This window comes from Chaetura pelagica, unplaced genomic scaffold, assembly GCF_000747805.2.
Source record: "Chaetura pelagica isolate M959 unplaced genomic scaffold, ChaPel_1.0 scaffold634, whole genome shotgun sequence".
Lineage (NCBI taxonomy): Eukaryota > Metazoa > Chordata > Aves > Apodiformes > Apodidae > Chaetura > Chaetura pelagica.
Genome location: NW_009953085.1, coordinates 320086 through 345313, shown reverse-complemented (window position 1 = coordinate 345313; position 25228 = coordinate 320086). Strand labels below are relative to the sequence as shown.

General features: G+C 38.4%; 1 protein-coding gene across 1 annotated transcript in view; it reads right to left on the bottom strand.

Annotated features, from left to right (window-relative positions):
- The window catches only part of SYT9 (synaptotagmin IX), a 121980-nt gene that overhangs the window by 25770 nt on the left and 70982 nt on the right, over nucleotides 1-25228 (bottom strand). The window contains exons 2-3 of the mRNA XM_009996987.1: nucleotides 4972-5323; nucleotides 1637-2183 (exon numbers count right to left, since the gene is read on the bottom strand). Coding sequence (XP_009995289.1) covers nucleotides 1637-2183; nucleotides 4972-5323 — 899 coding nt within the window. The remainder of the gene's footprint in view (nucleotides 1-1636; nucleotides 2184-4971; nucleotides 5324-25228) is intronic.

Below are 25228 nucleotides of genomic sequence, written 5' to 3'. Positions count from 1 at the left end.
AGAGATTACAGAAAATCTGAAGATGAACTATGTGCCGCTTTGCTTTTGAAAGTTGGAAGGGAAAGTAATTAAAAAGAAAATACTAGAGCCAGTCTTGTGCCTAAGTTAAAGCATGGAAAAAGGACTCGTGTGTATGACAGCAACTCCAGCGTACGTGTGCATTCAGCTTCCAGGTGACTGCAGAACTGAAACGTGGAGCTTGGGACACTTAATGCTGTATGAAGAGAGGCTTTCATTTGGAATGACTGTCACCTGCTCTGTCGGATTCTTACTTTTGCCTTGTAGTTGAAGAGCAGTAACTTTTCATAGAAAAGGCAGGTTCATCCTTCTCTGACCCTGGGTGTCCATCCCCGCCTGTTACTTCAGTGAGGGAACTGCTAATCCTGTTCCTCAGTTCCATCCTAGTGAGGAAGAGGTTTGTGCAGAGGGTGCACAGAATGTCCCACACACAGACACATAATGCTGACTAAGAACACTGATCAGCTCGAAACAAGGACAGTATCAATTTTCAGAAAGAAATTCCAAACAAAACAGTGGATTTAATCCATTTGGTCTGTAATGCAGCATGCTATGAGGCCACGGAGATACAAGGTCAGGGTCTGACTTCAGGAAAGAATTTGTTTTGAAACACCCTTGGCTTTTCAATGACTACTTACACTCAGATAAATATATGCTTAAATGCTCTCCTGAATAGATGTCTAACAAACTTACACTTTGATCTTACTGTTAATGATGTTTGGTTTATTTGACCTGAAAGCCTGCACTCCATTTGAGCAGGGTTTGACAAAGCAAATGAAATATTTTCTGACTCCTGGTACTAGTAGCTTCACCTTTGTTAATTTCTGTAATGGATCATTCTCACTAAAAGTCTGTTCTCCATAGTATGTGCATGATTAATTTCTAATACCTTTACAAGAAGGTTGGCTCATGCTTTGAGAAGAAAGCTTTTTCTTCTTCAAAAGCAATTTTTGCTGTTTTGCACCTAATCACTAATTGGATCACTGTGCAGAATTTGATATCAGAGACTTTGGGATAACAGCAATATAGTCTTATTTTATGTTTCCCATTTCCCTATATAACAAAGTGATGCCAAACAAAGAATTAAACCAATTCAGTGTGGTTTATTCCTGTCACGGAACAGAATTGTCCAAACTCTGTTTCCCTGGATTATAGATGGGGTGTTATCTCACTTTATGAGAATATAGTCTTCTGAAGGACTGAAGATGACTACGTAAGAAATCTTGAATCTGCTTTTTTGGCTGGTTAGTGTGTTGTCATTTATGTGGCAAGTCATGCAAAGCACAGAAAGGCAGGCCAAATAAGAAAAATAGTATTTCCTCAAGTAAATTTTAGATTAAGTAAGATTAAGAGCAAACCATTCTGCAGCTTTTCTACCCTATCAGCAGGGCAATGACTAAACCTACTATCTCCAACATAAGGCATTTTTTAATATATCCAACGAACAAGAAATGAGGACTGAAAATGTCATGTCAATTTCCTTGGATTAAAGTCAAAGCTTGAGAAACAGAGAGAATATTTTCCTTCATAAATTCACGAGACAACTTCAGTTATACTCTGATTAAGGAAATAAAATCAGAAACAAACAAATCTCAGAAAGAAAAATTATGATACTTACATTAGTGACATATTCAATGTCCTTCCAAATATTACATTCCCTGGGAAAATCTGCCAAATCTAAAAAATTATCCACTACCACTTGGCCAATCAAGTCATGCCTGGAGAATCTGTCAAAGTCATACACAGAGAAATGCAGTTTCCTTGCGTTCAGATCATTGTATGGGACAGAAAATAAAAAAACTTCATCAAATACTGGATTTAGGGTCTTTCTGTGCACTTTAGTCTGGTGTTTTGTTTTCCTATCAGGAAGCAGATATATCTTCACGTATGGATCTGAAGTTCCAGAGAAGTCCTTTGCTGGCAGGTTGATGGCCTTGTGTATCTTCACTATCAGCTGCTCTAAATCACAATCATATTTCAGAATGAAGTTCAGTTTTCCACATGCCTTGCTATTGCTCCTCCGGCCGTCGTCTGTGTCCACTGATCTTTGTTTATACAGCTCTGGCTTAATGCGGCCAATCCCCGTCAGCTGCTCCTGCTTCTGGACCTGCTGGATGTTGAAGTCGGGGTTGGAGAGGTTGAGCTGTCTTCGGATTGAGTTATGCCTGAAGTGAAAATGAAAGAATTGAAATAGAACATGCTGAAGACGATAAAAATCAAGATCCTGTTCTCATTTGACATGTTGTTGTAATGTATGGCAGGGCCAGATGTTTACTCTTGTAGAGCGATACAGCATGATACCCTGATGTGAGAGCTCTCCTTCTGCATTAGGCTGCTCATACCACAGGATTTTCTGTTCCTGTGTCTCAAACTAGTGGCATCCAAACCTGGCCGAAGAAAGTAACAACTGCAAATTTGTGGCCTCAGCAAATCCAAAGGATCTGCCTCGCTGGCAAGCATAAAGTGATATGATAACAAATGTTGCTGTTCTTATCAGTTACCATTTTCAACAGATTTCTTTGGATTCATGCCTATGAAAAAAGTTACATTATGTAAACAGTAGCAGGATTGCTGATTTCTGGTGCTAAGGTAAAGCTGGTCAAAGAAGGATGCTTCTGACGTCTCTGCATTTAAATTACTTGTTGATCTCTACAAGTACTTCATTTACAAATGAGCTCTTCTCGTTTGAAATGGTTTGTTGACTACCCCAACAATTGTTTTTTGTTTTTTCTCATACCTGATGTAATAAGCTTTGTGGTACTTTGGCTGAAAAGCTCCTTTAGTTTCATTACCCTGAGGAGAGAAAGTTGCTCTTAGCTTCGGTCCAGTGAAATTTATCACCCGGAGTCACTCAGTTATTGTGATTGAAATTTCCACTTCACGAGATGATAACAGAAATCAAATTTGCAAACCCCGTTGGGGTAGTGGGATCTTAAAGATGGATTAGGTAAAATCCTAATCTTGTATGAGTTGGATTCCACTTTTTGTCCTACATATACGCAACTATCATTCAGTGTACTGGAGTACTGTGAGTTGTGGTTGAAAGTAGAAAGGAGCACATGGAAAATGCTAGCATGAGATTATTCCAAAGCTATTTATGTTGAATGTAATCAGCAATAGTTCCTCTGCTATCATTGTTCATTCATTGCTTGTAAATATGTTTATGCATGCTTAAAACAGGAACAGCCTCTTACACACTACCCTAATTTTTTCTCTTGTTGCATAGTAAAGACATAATTTCATAGCTACACATTAGTCATTTCCATGATAAAATATCATTGTGTCACACAAAAAGATAGTATTATTGCTCAACCCTTCAGCTCCTCATCGCAGTGGGAGGTGCAGGATATCCTGGGGAGGAATAAAAAGGAGGGCACTGGAGAGACAGCTTAGCAAGGATTGTAACAGAGGGCAGGTGCCTGGTCTCTGTGCCCACACCAGAAAGGCCCAGCTGGCTAGCCAGCTATGCCAGAAAGCAGCAGAGGCAAAGGGGAACAAAACTAAGGATATAGTTCAAGGAAGATGGGATCCTCCTGCTCAGTGAAATGAGTCTTTTGGAGAAGACCTTGCCAAAAAAGCACGGGAGAATTAAAGAGAGGGGTAAAGAGCAAAGCATGTATCAGCAAACGACACAGGGCAGGAGTGGACCTTGGCAAGTCACACCCTTGTGGACAGAGAGCCACTGTAATGCCTGCTGGAGGGAGCCAGACTGGGCCTTTCTGGTGTGGGCACCAGGAAAGTCTTTACAGGAGTAAAGACATTGTCCGTGCACTCAGGATGTTGAGTAAATTCTCTTCAGATCAGGACTGCTGCTGCTTCTTGTGAGGTGTCTATGCTGTGCTGACACTGCATTTGTCACTTGATTATCAATTCTGCTGCCCTGCTATAGCAGAGAAAGCCTGTATCTGACTCAATACTTTCACAATATCGAAGATACATGAGAGCTCTTGGTGTTGGGTGTCAGATAGAAATCTGTTGTTAATGAATCTGATGACATACTTATTTCCTAGCAGTTTGAAAACAGAGCAGCACCAGCCCTATACCACACTTCTGAACTCTTAGTCCTGAGCTGGAATTCCACCTCACTTGAGGTAGGGTGCAAGGTTGGGTATCCATAATTATGGCTTTGACTTCCTGGGAATTACTGAATGGGAATTACTGAACTGGCTGCTAGCTGCTGTCACCTTACCCATGTTCAGGGGTGCCTGCAGGCAAGAGTCTTAGCTAAACAGACTCTCCCAGATGGTCAGAAAGGAGGCTAGCAAAGAGCAGTTGGGCTAGTGGTGAACCTTCTCCAGCTGAAGTGCATCTGTTTTGGCTCAGAGATTTACTGACTTCACATGCTGATCTTTTTTCTTACTGTGTGAAACATAATCCTTTTATCACCTCCCCCTGCACACAGTCTCACCTTCCCTCCTTCCTCTTCCCTCCTGTACTGGTTCTCCAGTTCCCCTGGAGAACTCACTGACTTGTTCAGTCGCTTTTTCCCCCACAATCATGACTGGGGCTAAAATCTATGATTTCTAATCCTATTTCTAACTCTTGCAAGTGTTTCATTAGCTTGCCCTACTTTTCTTCTGTGGCTGTTTTAAGAATCTTTGAGGAGAATTTACTGAGTGTTCAGCATGAGAGCTAAGTGCAAATGAATACGCTTCACAAGCTAAATGTAGGCTGTTCTGGTGCTTTATGGGACACACAGTGCTCTGTATTGTCCAGCTTCTGAGGGAGAGGCACAAATGAGACAGTAGTTGAGAAGACTGGAATAGCCTTGTGATCCTGTCCTTTTAATCTAAGACGTCTGTGCACCTCAAGGAATAACTTTTGTGTAATTTTTTTTAAAAGGCACGTGGCAAGTAAATTATGCATTTTTAATAGATCAGTGTACTGGGTGATGAAGCAGTGCTCTTTTGACTGTATCTCCATTAATAGCAGAGAGAAAATGAAGTTACTGACCGATCAGAAGAGGTTGGCTCAGTGATCTGACGATGCATCCGCGCATCGTGCACGCAGTTCTCCTTCGTTCCTGCCTCAGCATCTAATGGAATATCAGGGGAGGTGTGGCTGATCTTCATGGAGGATTCTGGATAGGCTGTAGGCTGTCCCATATAATCCTCACTGTAGTCATGGTCATTGGTCTCTGTATCTGTGTAGTTCAGTGGTTCCTGTTTGTTGTCTTTGCTCCCAAACGGCAGACCGCGCTCTCGCCAAGGGATCCAACAAAGCTTCCAGGACACGAACAGAGAGACACCAAACAGAGCAAGACCACAGGCTGTGACAACTAAGGACAGCAAACTTATTGAGATATCTGCACAGAAGAAAAACACATACATGTCACATATCTGTGCTTGCTGGAGCTCTGCATCTCCAAGGCATAGAGCATAGGAAGCAAGCATCTCTGGATTGCACATCTACAAAAATTAAATTCTGGTTCCTGCAACAGCCCTATAATAGAAGCACATTACATGTTCTACTCTTTTCCTCCCCACACCCCCATTAAAAAAAATAAATAAATAAAAAAATTAACCTTGTTTGGAATTCAGTATAAGGCTCATCTTGAGAGGACTCTGGTTGTATTTTCCCCCCAAAAGCTGGGTGGCATGAAGTATGAAAAGGGCTTTTCGATTGTTTGAACTCAGCTTTCTTCAAAACTAGTGCCTGCAGTACATGTTGTTTTTTCTTTATTTTCCTTTTATGTAGTGCAGCTTCCTCCACCTCCTTTAGCAGATATTCCTGTCTTCCAGGAACTATATTATACTTACAGAACCATGAACATACACACATATGAACATGAACATAGCACATATGTGCTATGCATTTTTTTTTTAGGTATTCAGCAAGTACCTTGTTTCATTACTTTAGTTCCCTTCCTTCTGACATTAAACTATATTCTTATCTTTGCAAATTGTTTTTGACTATCAATACATGTCTTGCTGTTCATCATTTAGTTTAAGTACCAATATATCTTCAAAACTGAGATTTTTCTGGTTTTTAACTCCAAAGGTTCTTTTTTCTGTTTCCAAACTTCTGGTATAAATGGAATGTGGAGATAAGTTTTCTGCTTTTTGTCCCCACATTCCCAGCATTATCCTACTCCATAATCTTATCAACACATAAGTTACGACTGGGAGAGGCTTTTTCTCTCTGTTTTGCTTTGTTTTAAGTTGCATGTTGGGAAAATGACTCAGTGGAACAGCTGTTTTTATGGTTACAGTGTTTTTGAAATGAGTTTCTCTGTGGATTACACAATACATCATGCCTTAAACAAAATTAGTAAGAACTCTATTTTACTGCCTCAAATTATAAACACAACCTGATCAAAGCAATTTTTCACACTGCATGTAGGTTCAGAATGTCAGGCTGCATCTCTCTAGCTAACAGCTAAACTAAATTTTCAAAGGATGGCATGAGGTTGAAATGTACTCCTCCTCCTAGGACAATTATTTAAGAATGACAATTCAGACTAAACAGCCTCAGTCAATTTGGAAAAAAAAACCCACAATAAAAACAGAAGAAAAAAGAAAAAGAAGGATATTTTTCCAAAAAGTGGAAAAGTCAATACCTCCTGCTTCTGCTCTGAGTCTCATTCTCATTAGCCCAAACAGATTAAATTTCTGCAGAGGGGGGAGCAACACCACAATCAGTCTCAGACAGGAGCTGTCCAGTTTATTTTGCATGTTGAAAACTAATTTTAAACAATTTTAGCCAGCATGGCCCTTTCTGTCCTTCTCCTAGTCATATAAAGACAAAGCTCATTAACAGTAGGGACAGCAGAGCAGCTGTTTGGAATTATGGCAAGAGTTTCAGAGCTGAAATTAATTAAAGAAATTCCTCCCATGCATAAAATGCAATCTGGGAGAAAGCAGAATGGTGGTTCTTGATATTTTTGGAATATTTAATGATAAACAAGTCTGGCAGTGGAGACAGAGCACAACCTCTCTGATTGATTAAAATGCAGAGGAACTGGGATGCAGTAGTGAAAGAAGACCTTCAGATAAAACAATTTGTCTTAGATTCCCTGAAGACATACATCAAAGGTCTACAAAAAGGTCATTTTTTCTAAGAAGTGATTCAAATAAACTATCCAGCATTGAAAGCAATGAGAAATAAGGAGTTGTCCAAACCAGCCATAAGATTATAAGGTGAAAACTGGAGACTGCCCAGTGCCAAGGATTAATGAAGGTAAGGAACAATTTTGAAAGGCAGAGCAACAGTCCCTACCTTAAGGATGACTTTAGCAAAGAACACAGTCACCCAAAGAATTGACATAGTGAGAAGAAAAAACGAGAGAAAATTAACCACTTTTCATTTGGAGAGTTTGAAGGGCTTTAATAATATACCTCTGCATTTCACAAGGTAAGAACCCTTATCTCACAGCTTACTTTCAGAGAAGCTGGATAATAAACAGTTCAGGTAACTTGCCAAGTTGCAGGATAAGAAGGAATTACTTTTCATCATCTCGGTTTTACTTCCTTCTGAATCCTTAGAAACCATTTTGGTGCAAAATTTTTGTTTCTGAGGGTGGAAAAGGGACAATATTGTATCTGTCTTACTTCTATGAAAGACTGGGGCTAAAGGGAAGTGCTCTTACTTTTTCCCTTTCATGGGACATCACTTTGCAGATACTGCACACCTGGCTGGCAATTTTCAGCAACTGGACAGAGTCAGAGTGTATAGCTGGAGTGAATACAGACCCAAGAGAAGAGATTTTTGGCTGCATCCTGGAACTGCTTTTACATTAGCCATTGGTGCTGTCACATACTGTATAATTTTTACTCCATCTTTCCAGATGTCTCAGTTTTTCTAAGCCTGTATTCCCATGTGGTAGCAGTACTCATCTGATGCCAGTAATTTCCTCTTTGTAATGAGAGCAGGATAAATCTTTGCTTGTTTGTCCTTACAAAAATCAGAGATCTGCAGCAAACAAGCTGTTCCTCAAAAATCCAGCTGCTTCTCAATTCACTTTGCTTTCACCAGAATAAGTGTAAGGTGTTTTCCACAGTGCTATATGATGTAAGTCTGAACTGCACATGTGCACCCAAGTGCAGACTCACACTACAGGCAAGGCTGTGCAGTTTACATGTAGCCATGGACCTTGGGAGGAGTCAGGAATGGTGCTTAGTATTTCAGAAATAACATTTTTTTTTTTAGGTAGCATTCCAACATATACATTTAGTGAGCACATTTTGCCACATATTTGATCATGATCTGTGATGACTTTTAGCATCTGACCAGCTCCATCAGTGGCTAACTAATATATCTGCTATCTGTATTGGCTCTGCATTGATGTGAGATCTTGACGTTTTGCAATGGAGAATCTCATGAACACAGGGAAGGCCCCTGTGCCACAGGTACATTGGTTTTGTTCCTGGTGCAACCAGGATGCCAGCCAAGTGTTTTGAGGTGGTGACATATAGTGTGACCTGAGTTCCCAAATTCCAGGATGTCAAAATACCTGGACAGTATCATAGTGTGTTGATGATGGGTATTCATAGAATCATAGAATCATAGAATCCTAGGGGTTGGAAGGGACCTTGAAAGATCATCTAGTCCAACCCCCCTGCCAGAGCAGGGTCACCTAGAGTACATCACACAGGAATGCATCCAGGTGGGTTTTGAATGTCTCCAGTGAAGGAGACTCCACAACCTCCCTGGGCAGTCTGTTCCAGTGCTCTGTCACTCTTACAGTAAAAAAATTTTTTCGGATATTCACCTTGAACCTCCTATGCTCCAATTTACACCCATTACCCCTTGTCCTATCACTGGTCATCACTGAGAAAAGTCTAACTCCATCTCCCTGACACTCACCCCTTACATATTTGTAAACATTGATGAGGTCACCCCTCAGTCTCCTTTTCTCCAAGCTAAAGAGACCCAGCTCCCTCAGCCTTTCCTCATAAGGGAGATGTTCCACTCCCTTCATCATCTTCGTAGCTCTGCGCTGGACTCTTTCGAGCAGTTCCCTGTCCTTTTTGAACTGAGGGGCCCAGAACTGGACACAATACTCCAGATGTGGCCTCACCAATGCAGAATAGAGGGGGAGGAGAACCTCTCTTGACCTACTAACCACACCCTTTCTAATGCACCCCAGGATGCCATTGGCCTTCTTGGCCACAAGGGCACATTGCTGGCTCATGGTCATCCTCCTGTCTACCAGGACCCCCAGGTCTCTTTCACCTACACTACTCTCCAGCAGTTCAGCCCCCAACCTGTACTGGGACATGGTGTTGTTCTTCCCCAAATGTAAAACTCTGCACTTCCCCTTGTTGAATTTCATCATGTTTCTCCCCGCCCAACTCTCCAGCCTATCTAAGTCTCTCTGAATGGCAGCACAGCCTTCTGGTGTGTCAGCCACTCCTCCCAGCTTAGTGTCATCAGCAAACTTGCTGAGGGTACATTCTATACCCTCATCCAGGTGGGTTCCACAGAAAGAAAGTCCAGATTGTTTTGTACTTTTGACATGAGTTACAGCAACCTATCGATGCAATTACATATACATACAGGTAATTTTTATAACCACATCCTCTGCCATGTGTTTTCATACACCAGGAAAGGAAACCTTTTCATAGAAAATAAGAATACAGATCTTGAGGGCAGTCCCACATTAGACATTCTCAAGATGAGGGAGCTTCATCTAATCCTTTGTCTGCTGAGACTGTAACTTTATTGTTAAGAGGGCCTGGAAGATACTGCCATTATTGCCATGCAGTTTTAACAACTGAGGTATCAGCTGTTGTTTGCATAAGGCCACAGACACACAAGCTCCCTGAATATCTTGCTCAGGGCCTGTCTAATTAATTTTTGACCAGGTTATCATGTTTGAATGCCTTTTACTCTACTGACTTTCAATTTGTTATTAATCTCCTATGTTTATCAGCATAATTCTGCATTTGTTCATTTTTTTGGTAGCAATCACAAGGACAAAACAATGCAGAAATAGTAAGTGAAATAGTTTTCTACCAATGAATCAGAATCATCAGTTATAACAGACTAAAAAGATGAGCACGGCATTTCTGGGACAGATTTTATTACAATCAATTCCATTACAGCTTTATAAAAACCTCTCAGTTTGGTTATCGAGTCACTGCTGGTTCTTTTTCAATTTTTTAACTTGAATTTTAAAGTAGGTATGTTATACAAAAAAAGAAAAATCTATATGTCAAGAGACTGTATGATGGGAATATAAATTCTCATCTCCTGCTTACCCGTATTAAACAGCATCACAGAATGACTGGGGAAGGATCCCTCCAGATCACCTAGTTCAACACACTGCTCGAGCAAGGTCACCTACAGCAGGCTGCCCAGGACTGTGCCCAAACAAAACTTCTCCAAGGTTGGAGAATCCATACCCTCTGTGGGCAACCAATTCCAATGTTTGACCTCCCTCAAAAAAGGCTAATAACGTAATTCTATTTTGGTAGGGATAAGATATTAAGTGGGTAGCATTCTTCAGATCACAATACAAAAATACCAATAAAGCTCTAAGATAAAACTACATATATAAGATATAACTGTGTGATGTGCTCTAGGTGATCCTGCTCTGGCATGGAGGTTGAACTAGATGGTCTTTTGAGGTCTCTTCTAACCCCTAAGATTCTGTGATTCTGTGATATTGTACTTTAAAAAAAGAAACACAATTCTGCCTCTGTTTACATTGCACAGATCTTTAATATAGATCTAAAGAACATAAGCTTTTATATTGACTTTGAATGAAATCTAGATTGTTCCATGTGCTGGTTTGGTCCTGGCATGGTTTTGGGAGCAGGGGAGAGGCCCCAGGTGTGGCTCTTGTAAGAAGCTAAAAGCTCCCCAGGCACAGGTGGCCAAGGCTGGGTCGTTAGAAAGACAATAGATGCACCTTCGTAATTAACATATGAAAGAACGGTTATAACACCTGAGCAGCAAGCAGGAGAGAAAGAGCTGTGCTGAGGGGAAGAAGGGGAAGGAGGTGCCCAAGCAGAAGTTTCCCTGCAGGCCATGGGGAGATGACAGGCTGTCTGTCCCTCTGCATTCATGGTGGAACATTCCATGAAGGTGCCAGGAGGGGCCAATGTGGACTTGCAGCCTAAAGACTTGGATCTGTGGAAGCCCCCAGGCCAGGAGAAGTGACTGTTCACAAAGCAGCCCCTGCCTCTCTGGGAGGTCCCACAGAGAGAAATTGGGAACAATGTAATTTGGGCCCGGAAAGAAGGGAGGGTGGTTCTTTGTTGTTGTGTTAGGCCCAAACCATGACATTCCAAAAGAACTTCAGTTAGTGTTGAATTTATACATGCATGTCACAGGTTTCTTGTTCTGTATTGGGTATCATAAGACTAAAGGTAGATGTTTAATGGTCCCATTCAAATTCTGAAAGTGCAAAATTCCAGGTCTGTGACTTGTTTTTGTAAGCAAAAGTGGTTGTGCCTCATGCTCTAAAATTGTGATGCAGAAAAAACAACAACAAAAAAAGATGTGTGAATTACAGAAACATTAGTGATGGTTTTGTCTGTCCAAATGTAAATCAAGGAATGAAATACATTTTTTCATTCTTATGTTTAAGTTATGATTTGAATTGCTAAATATTATACAAGATCAAATAGCTAAATTAGGCAACAACAAGAGAAATAAATTGCTACTGCAGATCAATGTATCCAGATACGCAGCTGGAGCCAAAAGGCACAAAGGAAACTATTTGGATTTATCTGATTCCAAAAAATGCAAATAAAAACAAACATATGAAGAAAAAAACCCCAACAAACCAGAGTTTGTGATCAACCAGGCATAGGCAGGACATTTGATCAAAGGAACTGCTGATCAATAATATAATTATTTAGGTAATCAAGTTGTTGGTTGCCTGGATGTGATTGGTGTTCTATCAAAGGAATTCCTTTCCCAGTAAACTGGTTTAACTTGAAGCTGGAAGTGTTTTACCATAAATCCTAACAGGGAGAGTTCTTTTAACAAGTTCTCACTCAAATAAAACAAGCCTTCTTTTCTATGCTTATTTACTCTTCTCTTTCTGTTAAAATGGGTATTCAGATATTCCAGCATTATTGTAATATACAGGTTGATCTATTGGGAGAAGTTTGGCTTGCAAGAAGTGAAGTAAATCTTAGTTATTATAAACGCCTCCAATATAGATATTTTTAGTCCAATGCAAGTAATCTTTTCTCATTTAAAAACCAACAAAATTCATAAGGCATTAAAGTCAAATATAAAATGAAAAAAAAATGTTCTGAATAACCAAGTTACTAAACTTTAAGGCTTATTGGGACAGATCAGTCAATCTTTGTGAATGTGTATCAGTCCGAATTCATTGGTAATTCCAGAGAAAACAATGTTCCTCCTTTCATTTCTTCTTGCTTAAGGGGAGATTTTAAGGAATATGAAGTGGCTAGACATCTAACTTATTGAAAATAATGGAGACATCAAAGCCTGTTGGCTAAATCTTAGCTGTCGTTTTGAAAATCTAAATTGTCTCCCTTCCATTCAAATACGTCTTTGGAGGGTTAACCATACTTCAGCCCAGTAATGGTACTGTGAGAGCCACTTTTTTTTTAAACCTAGAAGACCTTCACTTTTCCAGGGGAGAAATGTTGTTTGGATGAAGTATCTGCAGCAGTTTTAACCTAACACTGCAGTGTAGTTTCGTTTGTGTTTCACAAGTTTTTCTTAATTAACATAGCTGGCACTTGTTCAAGATAAAAGGTGCCTCTTTGCAGACTCCTGAGACAAAGGAATAATTCTCAGCTAATATATTCTTTTCTGAAATGTTCCTGAACAGAGTTAATTATCCTTAATTAAAGACAATTTAGATACTTTCTGGGAAATTCTTTAAAGTAAGGCTGTGGAAAACCAAGGGAATAAATCTGAAATTATATTTTATTACATATAAATACACCAGCTCTTATCTGTCTGACCTTGAAATTTATTAATGTGGACCAACGAAACTTAAGTGACATCATTATCAGGGTTTCATATAAATATAGCATTTTCCATGATCTAAAATGTGTTTGCAACTGGGCTTTGCAACTTTGCCACTACTTGAGGATGTTACTTGCTTTTAGTGACTAGGTTTTGCATGTTGTGTGTTCTACATTCTAAAGGTAGGGACTTAGGGTGTGTAAAGCTAAGACACTGTTTTAGTCCTCTGAGTGACTTGCATATATTTTAATTCCTAAATAGTGTTAAAAATTCCAGTTTATACAGTTTTTTTTGTGCTTTATCTTAATCTGCTTTGCTTAGGCTACATTGTATTTTTTTTTAAAGTATTGCTTAAAATTAACTGAGTTTCATAAATGAACTAGATCAATAAAATACAGTCTTAGGACTTCACCAAGGTAATTATCAATTAGTTTAAATTTACATATATTCTAAAATTTCAATATGAAATCAGAATTATTAAATGCTATACAAAATACAACTAAAATATTTGTTTGCTTAGAATATTTTTCCAGCAGAAGTTGCTGCAATATAATTCAAAACTGGCACAAAATTGACATAATAGTTTATTGGCAAGATCACGAAGTTAGGCCTCTAAGCAAAAAAAATAAATAAAGCAAATTGTTCATGGACATCCATAAACAGGAAAAAAAGGATTCAAAACAACACAATATTCTTTTTTTTCCTTTGTAGCAGCAGGAAGATTGTGGGTTTTCTTAAGAAAAGTTTTGTTTGTAATTCAGGTCATGTGACTTCATACTGAGTGTATTAATTGCAATCAAAACTGTAGGTGAGCACAACACTCAGAAATATATTTGCTGAAGAAAACTGATCAGTTTCTATCATAAAGCTTAACATCTGTAATCCAGTAAGAAAACCTGTTCTAAAAAGAATTTTTACTTGTTTGAACATCAGTTTCCTCTTAAAATATTTAGTCTGTATTTAAAGCAAATTTCCTTGACAACTTAGATGACATACTACTCTGTTCGAGTTTGTTAGTGACAAAAAATGTCTTTACTAATCAGACAGCTGGCTGAATGAGCAGTGATTCTAAAGACACAGTTGAGGGGAGTCATATGTTCAAGAGCTTGTGTTTTTCTTTCTGACATCTTGCAGTACTATCTACTGACAAAGAATTATGCTGTTCCTCTTGTGAAAACTAAAGCTTGTGTTTCCCAAGAAACATGAATACAGAGAAAGGATAGTAGAAAAGAAAACTTCTCATGACTATGTATGCAGGACTGTACCAAGTTTTATCCAGGTTTTCATGCCTCAGACTTAATCCTCTTTGGTTGTTACAATATTCTCCTTGCAGAAGGACTTTGCACATCTGATAAAACAAGTAAAATTACTGTCTACAGCTGGTCTTGTAATATCCAGCAAAAATTATTATATAGTATAATCTGAAAAAAAAAATAACATTCCATAACTAATAACAGAAGAGAGGTTTTAAAGACACCATGCCAGACAGTGTGTAATGTGACATGGGGATGGCTTGAACAGCTCCATCACATCTGTCAGGCACAATCACTACATTTACAGCAGAGGAAACATAGCTGGAGCGACCAAATATGAAATTCTGCAATATGTTTATAGCTTGTTAGCTAAAAAGAGAAGCTGGTGATAGGTTGAGTGAGAAGTACATTTTGGGGCATTCACTTATACTGCAAATTGACCACGGCAATATATGACCACTTAGAATTTTCTTTTTCTTGTAGGATCTTTCACAAACTGAACTGACTTGCTAATTAATACATTGCAAATGTTTATTCTGGTTAGTTTTAGGAGATGGAAAACAGTAGTTCGTAGTGTTTTGGGGGAATCTGACTTTTCATCTAGTCATAGAAAGTCACTATTCATGCTTGGCAAATACTGAGTATGTTCCCTCACTGGAAGAAGGAAAAGGTTTTAATAGAGAAATGAACATGAAGGATGGATATAAAAGAACTACACTTTCCAGGAGAAATTTTTGGACAAATTGCATCTGCTAAGAAGTATGAAACTTTCAAGATTTGTGATCATTGTCATGAATAAGCCATGAGAGCCCACATTAATCTTGAATGCTATGACCTTATGAATAATAATGAAGAGAAATTGCCATTTATTTCTGCAACTTATAGCCAGTTGCGGGAAGTCCCCAGCTTATGGAGGAAGAGCAAACAGTCCCTTACAACCATGCCAACGAGCTTTAAATTCCATTATAGTTCTGGAAAGCCTGGTAAATTGCAATAAATAGTGAACAAACATTTGAGAGCACTAAAAGAAATGACAGAGCAGCATTTCATTTCCCACTTGTATAAAACTGTCCAGCAAAACTGTACCAAATTGTTCAAAACAACAGTAACAGAGACATGTTAGAAAAAGAATAAAGAAATAGCAATATTTTCTACATTTTTTTAACAAACCCCTTTTAATATTCATCCCTTTTAGGGCACAATCTTTTCCCGGGAAGAACAAACAAAAAACAGTACTTACCCAAACGTTTAAAAAATACTTTCTTTTGGTGGGAAAATCTGTGAAATTATATTTAAAGGACCATGGGAAATGTGGACAGATCACTGGAGGGTTTAAGGGAAACTTTGGGCTTTAGTAAAATTTAAATTTCACATTCATATGTAAAGTCATGGATATGTAAACATATAGAGATATGTACACATCTGTAATTGAATGAACATGATGCAATATTATGAAAAAATAAGTCTAGTGGAAACCATTAGCCTTTCTAACTTTCAATGACCTAAAAAAAAAATTATGTATTTTTGAACCTTATTTCTGAACATTGGAGTTTTTTTAAGCAAATAAATGTGTAAGGAATAAGAAGACAACATTACTCTCTGGGCAATTTATGTAGAATAGAAGTGGAAGCTTCTCTTTAAAGTCAGACTGCTTCGAATGGAAATGAGGTCAATTATTTCATTAGCTTCCTTTTCAGAATAAACTACTCCAAGCCAGTATTATGAGAGCTTGGCACATCACAGTGGTTCAATATTTACAAGCCTTTCTTTACATTTAGGGAAGAGCATTTCTGTACACTGGCAGATCATAAAAAGGTTGCAAGGACTGTTGAAACCTCATGGGGGACTCCGGGAAAGTTGCATACATAGATTGACGTGGGTAAAGAGGAATTTTATTGCTTACCTTGACCTTCATGAGCCAAAGGGGATGAGTTTTTTTTTTGTTTGTTTTTTTTTTTTCTTGGTTGTGTTTGGTTGTTTTGGGTTTTTTTGTTTATGTTTTGTTTTTCTTTTCCCCTGAATGATTGCACTCTCCTCTCTACATAGTATCCAGAATAGAAAGAGAGTTTACAATATTATAAAACTGCTCTGGTTAGGACTTCTTCATGGAAACTGATTGTCCTAGATTGTTACAGAAGAGTAAACTATGACATATCACTAGCATCTTAAACTGATTATAATATTTTTTTTAGGAGACAGCTATTGGCATAAAGGGAAATAAAGACAGTTTTGAAAGCATTTACTTTTCTCAGTTGAAGATGCACTGTAATGCTCACACTGGCTGCTTGGGTTTTTTTTGTTTTTGTTTTTTTTAAGTATTTCAGAAAATGAGCCACAGTGAATATATCATGTACCTCTTGTTCTGTGTAAACTTAGGGTTCCCATTTTATAAAATGAAGCATTTTAGTTTGATCTGTATGTATTAGGGTGTGATGGAAGTCTTCCTGTCAGGGATATTTACTACTAGGTATGATAATGAATTAGTAATTTACAATCAGATCAAGTTTACTATGAATTTCCTGTTAGGAAAAAAAAAGGTCTATACTTCTTTTCCATCCACGCTCCTCATCTCCAAAGAGCAAAAGAAACAAGTCCAAGGCTTCTACAGACTGTTACTAGTGGGTAATTCTGGAAATACCATCTGTCTAAAATACTCTCTAAGGGAAAACTGTAGAATGGATATGGAATTGGATAAAGAAAGTAAGAGCAGAAAATGTAACAGCTAAAGAATAGAATTGAGAAACAGAATTGATAAAAAAAGATCATTCAGACTTCTGCTTTTTCATTTCTAGGAAGTGATTATTTTAATGCTGAGATGCTCTTGGAAGCCTTCCTAATCTTGGAAAATCCAAATTCAAAGGAGAACTTCAACTTGCTTATTTTTGCAAAGCATATACTAAATATTGAATACTTTGTGTAAGAATCAAATGTATCAGTATTTCTGATTTCCTGGGTTTAATTTCACAGTTGTGCAAGACATTCCTTATATTAAAAGGAATCTGTAAAAAGAACTAGTAGCAACAACTCTTTGAAGCTTTCTTGTGAACAACACAATTGCACTTTGTACTTAGTTGTGAATATAAAATTGAAACTGGAGAGCTTGAGGGGGTTTTTCTTCTTGTATTTAACTAGTCTTATGGAGAGGAAAGCTGATACGCTGTTATTATGACCAATAAAGCAGATATTAAACAATATGTACCAGAGAGAGATGCCCTACCATCCCAGATAAATGGACCTATCCTGATCAATATTTGTTAGTGAGAAGAAAGCAGTGGAGTCTAGCCCTGTTGTTCAGTGAGTGTTCCCAAAGTGCAGACTGGGTTATAGAAATGCATGCAGTCAGGTTTTGGTATTGAGGAGGTTTGTAATAACCTTCATGCCCAACAAGTACTTTCTGGAAAGTTTGTTGGTATTTTTACTGCATATCATGCAGAAGGCATCCAAATACGTGGCTTTCTGACTGGCAGGCAGCTTGCTGTGCTATAGTTGACTGTAGAGATACCTTCAGGGTGAAGATAATATATTAATGTGCCTTTTCTTGAGTAAAATGGGGCAGTTATACAGGAGAAATGTGGCCCTACTACATGGTTACTATGAAAGGTCAGGAGTTTTTGAGAACCTGTTGGGTTCATAGGGAAAAAAAAATCTTTAGAAGGGACAAAGATGAAAGTGTGATACAACCTTATGTGTTGTTAAATTTGCCAGTCCCAGTTGTACTTTCTTGACAAGAATATCCATAGCCATGTACTATAGAAATAATCAGATTATAACATAAGTGCCAAAGAACAGTATTAATAACTAATTCATTAAGGCTAGACATCTTGGCAGCTGTTGAGATTAAGATGTTTCAGCTTTTCTGCAAAAACAGCTTACTTTTGCCCTTACACCTATATGAAAGGCCTGCTGAGTCAGAAGTTAATGTGTTTTTCATGCATCTTGACATAAAGGTCAAGATACTAACGCTTCAACATTGCAAGGTTTTAAGGCTGATGGTAACTTAACACATTAGCTTTGCCTCTGTCTGGAGAATTCAAAAGCTGCAAGTGGCCTCATGGTGCATTTTGCACCTAAGGAAAGCAAGAAGTGTTTTTATTTTGATATTTAAGAAATACTGCGAGCCTTTTTGCACAAGTAAGGAAACAGTGACTTAGGAACACCAGAGACTCACTGAAAGGATCAGAAGCTCTTACATTTTATACAAGAAGTCATTTAGAGCAATGACTGCCTGTTGAACTCTATTTACCACTATCAATCACACTGTGAAGTGTGTTACTTCAACTCATCTAAAAATCTTAAGCAATTAAAAAATTAAGTTACTATTTTGAAAATGTTCTAAATGTTTTTATCTATTTCCCGCAATGACAATGAACAGGAGTGGTTCCTACATCCTGTTTTCCAAACACTGCAAACTCGGGCTGATGGCTCCACAGGAATTTACACTGGTTTGTGTGTTTCCTTTGCATTTTCTTCTTCTCATCCCTCATTTCATCCCTCCCCTTTGACATACACACTCACACATGCAAATCCCAAGTCTAAGATATACCAGCGTGGGTGGAAAGCTAAGATTGTGAACTATGTATTACATTCATAGAAAGTGATCACTGACATAAGTTTAATAAGTGATGTTGCCTCTAAGGCTTTGGTGGTTTTAAAAATTACTGAATTCTGATGAGTAAAATAAATATTGAAGGTGACAGCAACTCTCAGATCTGTAAGAATGGAGCCACAGTTTGCTGGAAGGACCTCGGTCTGTTTCAACTGAGTTGTGATGAGTTGTGTGAGAAAGCATTGCCAAAGGCAAGCTTCCCTCCTTCATCATACAGGCACTGAGTCACCATCCCTGGAGGTACTGAAAAGACGTGTAGACGTGGTGCTTAGGGACATGGTTTAGTGGTGGACTTGGCAGTGTAAGGTTATTGGTTGGACTTGATGATCTTAAGGGTCTTCCAACCTAAATGATTCTATTCTGTGAGAAAGTCTTCAGTTGACTCATCACAGTGACTTTAGAATTACAAAAATAAATCCTCTCTGCACCTAAGATACCTTGATTTTTACTAGCAGCTAGATGCAGGCTTACTGTATGCCCAGGAGTGTAATTATTTAGGAGTGATTAAGATAAGGGGTTATCTGACACCTTTCTTGTCCAAGTGTTTAGACTACCTCTCTGATGCACGATGTATTCATAATCACTGTCCATCAACTAACAGCATCCCTTCTGCCCTCTCTGATAATGACAGGAAGGTCCATTCAAAATAAATATTTTTCTCCAGTAACTTACAATATTACATGAATGGGGAAAAGAAAGCACTAAAATTTTGCATGTACTTTCTCTGAGTGCCTGGACACACACAGCTAAAACAACCAGGAGAAAATCTAAATCTGAAAAATGTTAATGGAATATACACAGTGCAACAAATATGTTTGGAAACCCTAGTAAGACCACATTGGAGTATTGTGTCTAGTTCTGGGCTCCCCAGTTCAAGAGGGGCAGGGATATGCTGGAAGGAATCCAAGGGAGGGCTAGAAGGATGATTAAGGGGCTGGAACATCTGTTGTATGAGGAAAGGCTGAGAGAACTGGGGCTGTTTAGTCCTGAGAAAAGAAGACTGAGAGGGGACCTTATTAATGTCTATAAATATCTGAAGGGTGGATGTCAACAGTGGGCCTGTCTCTTTTCAGTGATGCCCTGTGATAGGATGAGGGGAACTGGCACCAAGCTACAACACAGGAAGTTCCAGCTCAACATGAGGAAAAACTTCTTTACTGTGAGGGTGACAGAGCCCTGGAACAGGCTGCCCAGAGAGGTTGTGGAGTCTCCTTTGCTGGAGACACTCAAAACCCACCTGGACATGTTCCTGTGTGATGTGCTCTGGGTGTTCCTGCTGCAGCAGGGGGGTTGGACTCGATGATCTTCAAAGGTCCCTTCCAACCCCTATGATTCTATGATATTTGGAGGACTGTAGTGTTTATCTATCCCCATTTTCAACTAGCTGTAGAACAAAGCTGTTCAATCATCACAATAATTAAACTGTTTATCACTAAGAAGCTTTTCCCCTCCATTTATAAATGTCAAAGTTATTAAAACATATTTTTACAAATAGGCAACAGAAACCAAGATGCAGCATACTTGCTCAAGGTGAAATTAGGAACATCAGTTCAAAAGTAAAAAATGGAACCTGGATCTTCTCATTTCTAATTTTGAGTCTAGCAACTTTCCAGTTGCTTCTAGTGAAAGCCTGCAACTCCACAGAAGGGATGCAGGGTTTAAAAAGCATTGCTTAGCACACAAGCAAGATTTCGATCCATTAAACAGATGGTATGGCTTTTTTGAATAATCTAGTTATAAATGAGTTAATGAAATAATTGAGAAATTATTGCATTCTGAGAAAGCTGTCATCTGTCCAAATGCACCTGCTCTCCATGAGGCAACAGGCATATTGCCACCACGTGTGAAGTATCAGCTGACACAATGAACAGAGCTTTGCAGAAAGAAAGTGGTACAGACAACTGAAAAGCCATGTCACTGTGCTTGGCAGCATCAAGGGGTTGCTGAGCATCAGTTCTTAGGTAGTAAAACAAAAAAATCCTTTTTTTTCTTTCAGAGCAGATCCCAGTAAGCCTGAAATACCACACCAAAAAAAAATCAGCATCTCTAATAAGAAAAATGAAACACAGAATTTTTTTTTTTTGATAGGTGTGACAAAGCTGGAAAATCCAAGCAGAAAATCCAAACAATGGTATTTATGTACAATCATAAATGATTTCTATGGTAAAGATTTGCAGTGGTGTTCCATACGCTATGTAATATACCCCATCTTCTTGTGGGATACACGTGTACCAGTAATTGCTATCAAAGTTAATAGGCTCTTTTAACTCTGAATTCTGCAGATTTTAATCTTGCTGTGCTTTCTTATAAAGCAAACTCTGCAGCAATCTTTTATTGTCAAAACAGCATTTTTTTTGTATTATATAAGGAGTTTAATCTGATAATTATTTGAATGGAGACTAGCAGAATAATTAACTGGATTAAAAGAAAGCTCTAAATTAGTTTGAATGTGCTGGAAATGAGCCCATGATATTTAGGCTTTTCTAGGCACTTGCAGTAGGCAAAGCAAATTCAAATAAAATAGTCTCTGTTTGTATCCTTTATTGTGACAGAAGAAATTTCTACTTTTTAAGATGTACAATTGTCATTATTTGCCATATTTTTGGAGGATTTTATGCTCGCAGCAAGTGGAATCTACATTCTCATTGTACTGGATTTGCATTTTCATTGATTAATTTAGCTACATCTGTATCTTATCTCCTGAAATTATTTTCTCCAGAAAAATCAGAAGAGCTAGTTTCTTAATATGAGGCACTAAAGAGCATTCTCTGCTTTAAAAAGGACAGCAAGAAAACTTCTGTTTAGCTGCTCCTTTCAATCCACTATGAAATGAAAGGCTCAGATGCTGGCAGTCTAAACTTGAAAAACAGACCTGTGCACCAACATCCAAACCTTGGGTGGTATCAGGAGACAATAGAGTTCTCCATTCCCATAAAGGACATTTTTTTCTGAGTCCTGTCCTCTTTCTGTACAAAGGGCTTCAATATTTTGCTGTCCTAGACTGCTTCTTGGCAAAGCTCACTCTTTAATTGAGGTTTCTAGACCATGTTAATTCTGGAGCTCTGGCTGTTTAAGCAAAACATCCTGCCAGGCTAAACTGGCAGATGAATTGACATGAGTGATTCAGTGCTTCTTCTACCTTATAACCTAGAATATGTGGAGGAAATATATTGCTTTCAAGAATTACTCTACAGTTCCACATGCAGAAAACAATTGCCCCACGTTACAGATGGCATAACAATTTGTTTCACCATTTTTAGCTGGAGTCTTCCTTAATAACATAGGATGTGTCCACATTAGGGATTCAGCATTGGAGGAGGGAGGGGGAATGACTCTTGTCATGGTAGCTTTGCCTTGTATCTGTACTTGGAGCCTGTTGGTGCTCCCTTGAATGAGACACACCACTGCTGGTAGTGTTTGATGCTATTTTCCTGCTGGTGGGACCAAGGCTGAACTCCAGGGTTTGGCAATGTGGAGACAGGGCCCTCCTGCACTTAGTGCTCTAGGCTTGCCTGATGCCTGCCTTCAGCTGGCATGAGCTTCACTGCTGGTAGCAGCACAACGGGGATATGCAGGTTCTGTAACCAGAATGGTGGGTGCAGCAAATCCAGCTCCTCTCATTGTGCAAAGTTGTTAATGCAGATTTACCTGTCGTGTCATTACTTTTCCTGAAGTTAATGTGATTTCAAGTACTGGAGGACTCAGAGTTTGGAAAATAAACGATGTTAAAATATTTGTATTTCTCTACTCTGAAAAAGCCCCCACCCTTTTTGTAAGCAATTAAGTCCCCAATTTTGAGATCCAAGCAAAAAAACAGTTATGTATTGTACATTATAGAATAAGTACAGTATAGCAATTACAGTTAATTGCACATGAGATTCTCAATGAGACCCAGGATACAGCAAAGGTGACAAGCAATTTAAGCGACTGCACATTTCAGTGCCAAGATCAATTGGGACATTCCAAATCCTGTAAACATTAATAGTAATTAGTAATCTATGTGTCACTGTGCATCTTTGACTGATGTCCAGTGTGTACTGTCCTGTTGTGTTTTGCTACAGAGGAAAAGTCTTACTACGAGATCTTTTAAGAGACACTGCAGCACATTTCTAGAGAGAGAACAAAATACTTGCACATAGATGTGCTGCTGCTGCCAGCAGCTCCAGTGTGTTTAGGCTGGCCTCTGGATGTCATTGACAGCATTAATACAGAATAATAATTAATTACTAGGCAATGCTAACTAAAACAGAATGAGGCTGAATATGAAGCTGTGTTCATAGCACTGAGCTTTTTATTAAATTTGGCTCACTATTAAATGATGTTAGTACCAGGGGATTACAAATCCCTTCAGGGGTTACTCTGCAGCGAAATACCACCAGTTACACAGTATCTTACTTCTTCTAAAACATAATTTCAAATGTATTAGGTTCATTCAAGCAGTAAATAAGGAAAAGAGCATAAACAACCTTACTGGTGAGATATTATAATTATGGTATATTGCATAGTTTTTTTAAGACTAGTTCAGTTATAATCACCGAAATATCCTCTGGGTTGGATGCTAGTGTCTGCAGGTGGGTGTACATAAACAGATAGGATGTAAAGAAGGGACCATCAACTTTGCAACATTCTTCTTGCAGACTCAAGAAGTCTTGAGTCCCTTCCTTAGAACTGTTCAAAGGGGACAACAACTCCCCTTTCAGAAATATGAGTGTAAAGATGTTGGCAGCAGCCCCTTGTTCCCAGAAACAGTAATACCACAGCAGTGGGATACTTAAAGAAATAGAGTGGAAATACTGACCCACAACTTCAGTGTCTTCTCCCCCACAAATTGCTCAGGGGGATTGCTCTCAGATCTAGGGAATTGCTTGGGTTTTGAAGAACTCCAAGAATCCTGCTACTTCTAAGGGAAAAACAAACATACCTCGAAGAGTAAACTCATGGTAAATTTCTAGCCACTGGTTTGCCATCTTCTAGTCTCTGTATTTTTATTCTTGCTCAGGGGAAAAATACAACTAAAAATAGTAATGTGGGTTTCTTCTCAGCTCCCCAGAGACAGCTACAACCCACTTTCCTTGCTAACTGGTATGTGGTGATGGGACTTGCTAATTTTTCAGCTACTTCAGCTGAATGTTTTTAGGATAATTTTTTTGAACTCTTGGTACTTTTTTATTTGCCATCCAACATCCTTAGGCGCCCACCAATTTCCACTACTTATCCTAGTCTCATAAGGCTCCCAAAAATAAATAAGGAAAATGAGATAAATTCATAATAATGACACTTCAGATAGCTTTACTATATTATGGAAAAATAGACATAAAACCAGATTACATAAACATTATTTTCAATTTTCTGTTTAGAATCAGGTGCTTGTATATATCCTCATCTCAGGAAGTGTCTGTGATCCTATTTCCTTCATATTAACACTATTCCCACCCTTGGGTTGACATTTAACAACCTATATTTGCCTCACTAAGTTAGTGAAGATTACTTTTCACACTGTGAATATCTAACTTCTGCTGACAGTGCATAGCATTGAGGGGAAAATTGATCCTTTTCTTACATTTTTAAGGCAGATTTTGTTAATTTCTTGTTATAGCACACATTTCTTGTTCAAGTAATACCAAATGGAATAAATGAGATGAGACCATTCAAAATGGATCATTATAATACTGAGATTAGTATTTTGAAAGAGAAGCAGTCATTTACTATATCCAACCACAAATTATAAGCCTTGGATTTTTAAAAATACATGAAGGGCTTATATATCAAATTCCCATTCAGTTTCAAGTGGGGTATGAGAAGCTCCACTCGTGTATGTTTCCTTGTAAATTTTACTTTCCAAGATTATTTTGAGTGCAGTAGTACTACAGAAGTCATGAGGTCAGACTTAGTGGCTCTGGTTTAGCAGCTTGTGAAACCTCACTTACAGCAGTATTGAGCTGTGCCCCAAAGCTGAAGAAAATCAGATGTATGTAGAAAAAGGGAATCATGTTTTGAATTACTAAAATGTGAATATGAACAGGAAACATTTCACTTGCAAGGTTAAGATTATAGTCACTTAAGAAAAAAACTGACAAGAAAAAAAAAAAGGAAGAAAAATAGAAGGGGAAGAGGACCATGCACTTCAGAGAGCTGCATGTTCCAAACTTGCAGACTTGAGAAAGTTGGGCTGTTAGCAGGTTGCTGAGTTAAGTTACCTCCCTGGTAAACAGTTTCTCTAGAGGACTTTCACATAGGGGTGACTGGTTCATTTTCTGAGTTTCTTAAACATGAGCAGAACATGCATGTTGATGAATGCAACAACTTAATAAACAAATATATATCCTGAAAAGTAAATGGAGGCTTTAAAAATACATTGTTTAATCCCAAACATGTATGTGTGTGGGTGGGTACAAACTGGAGAATGAGGGCATGTTATAAAGGCCTCTCCCTCCATGAAGCATCCTTTGTA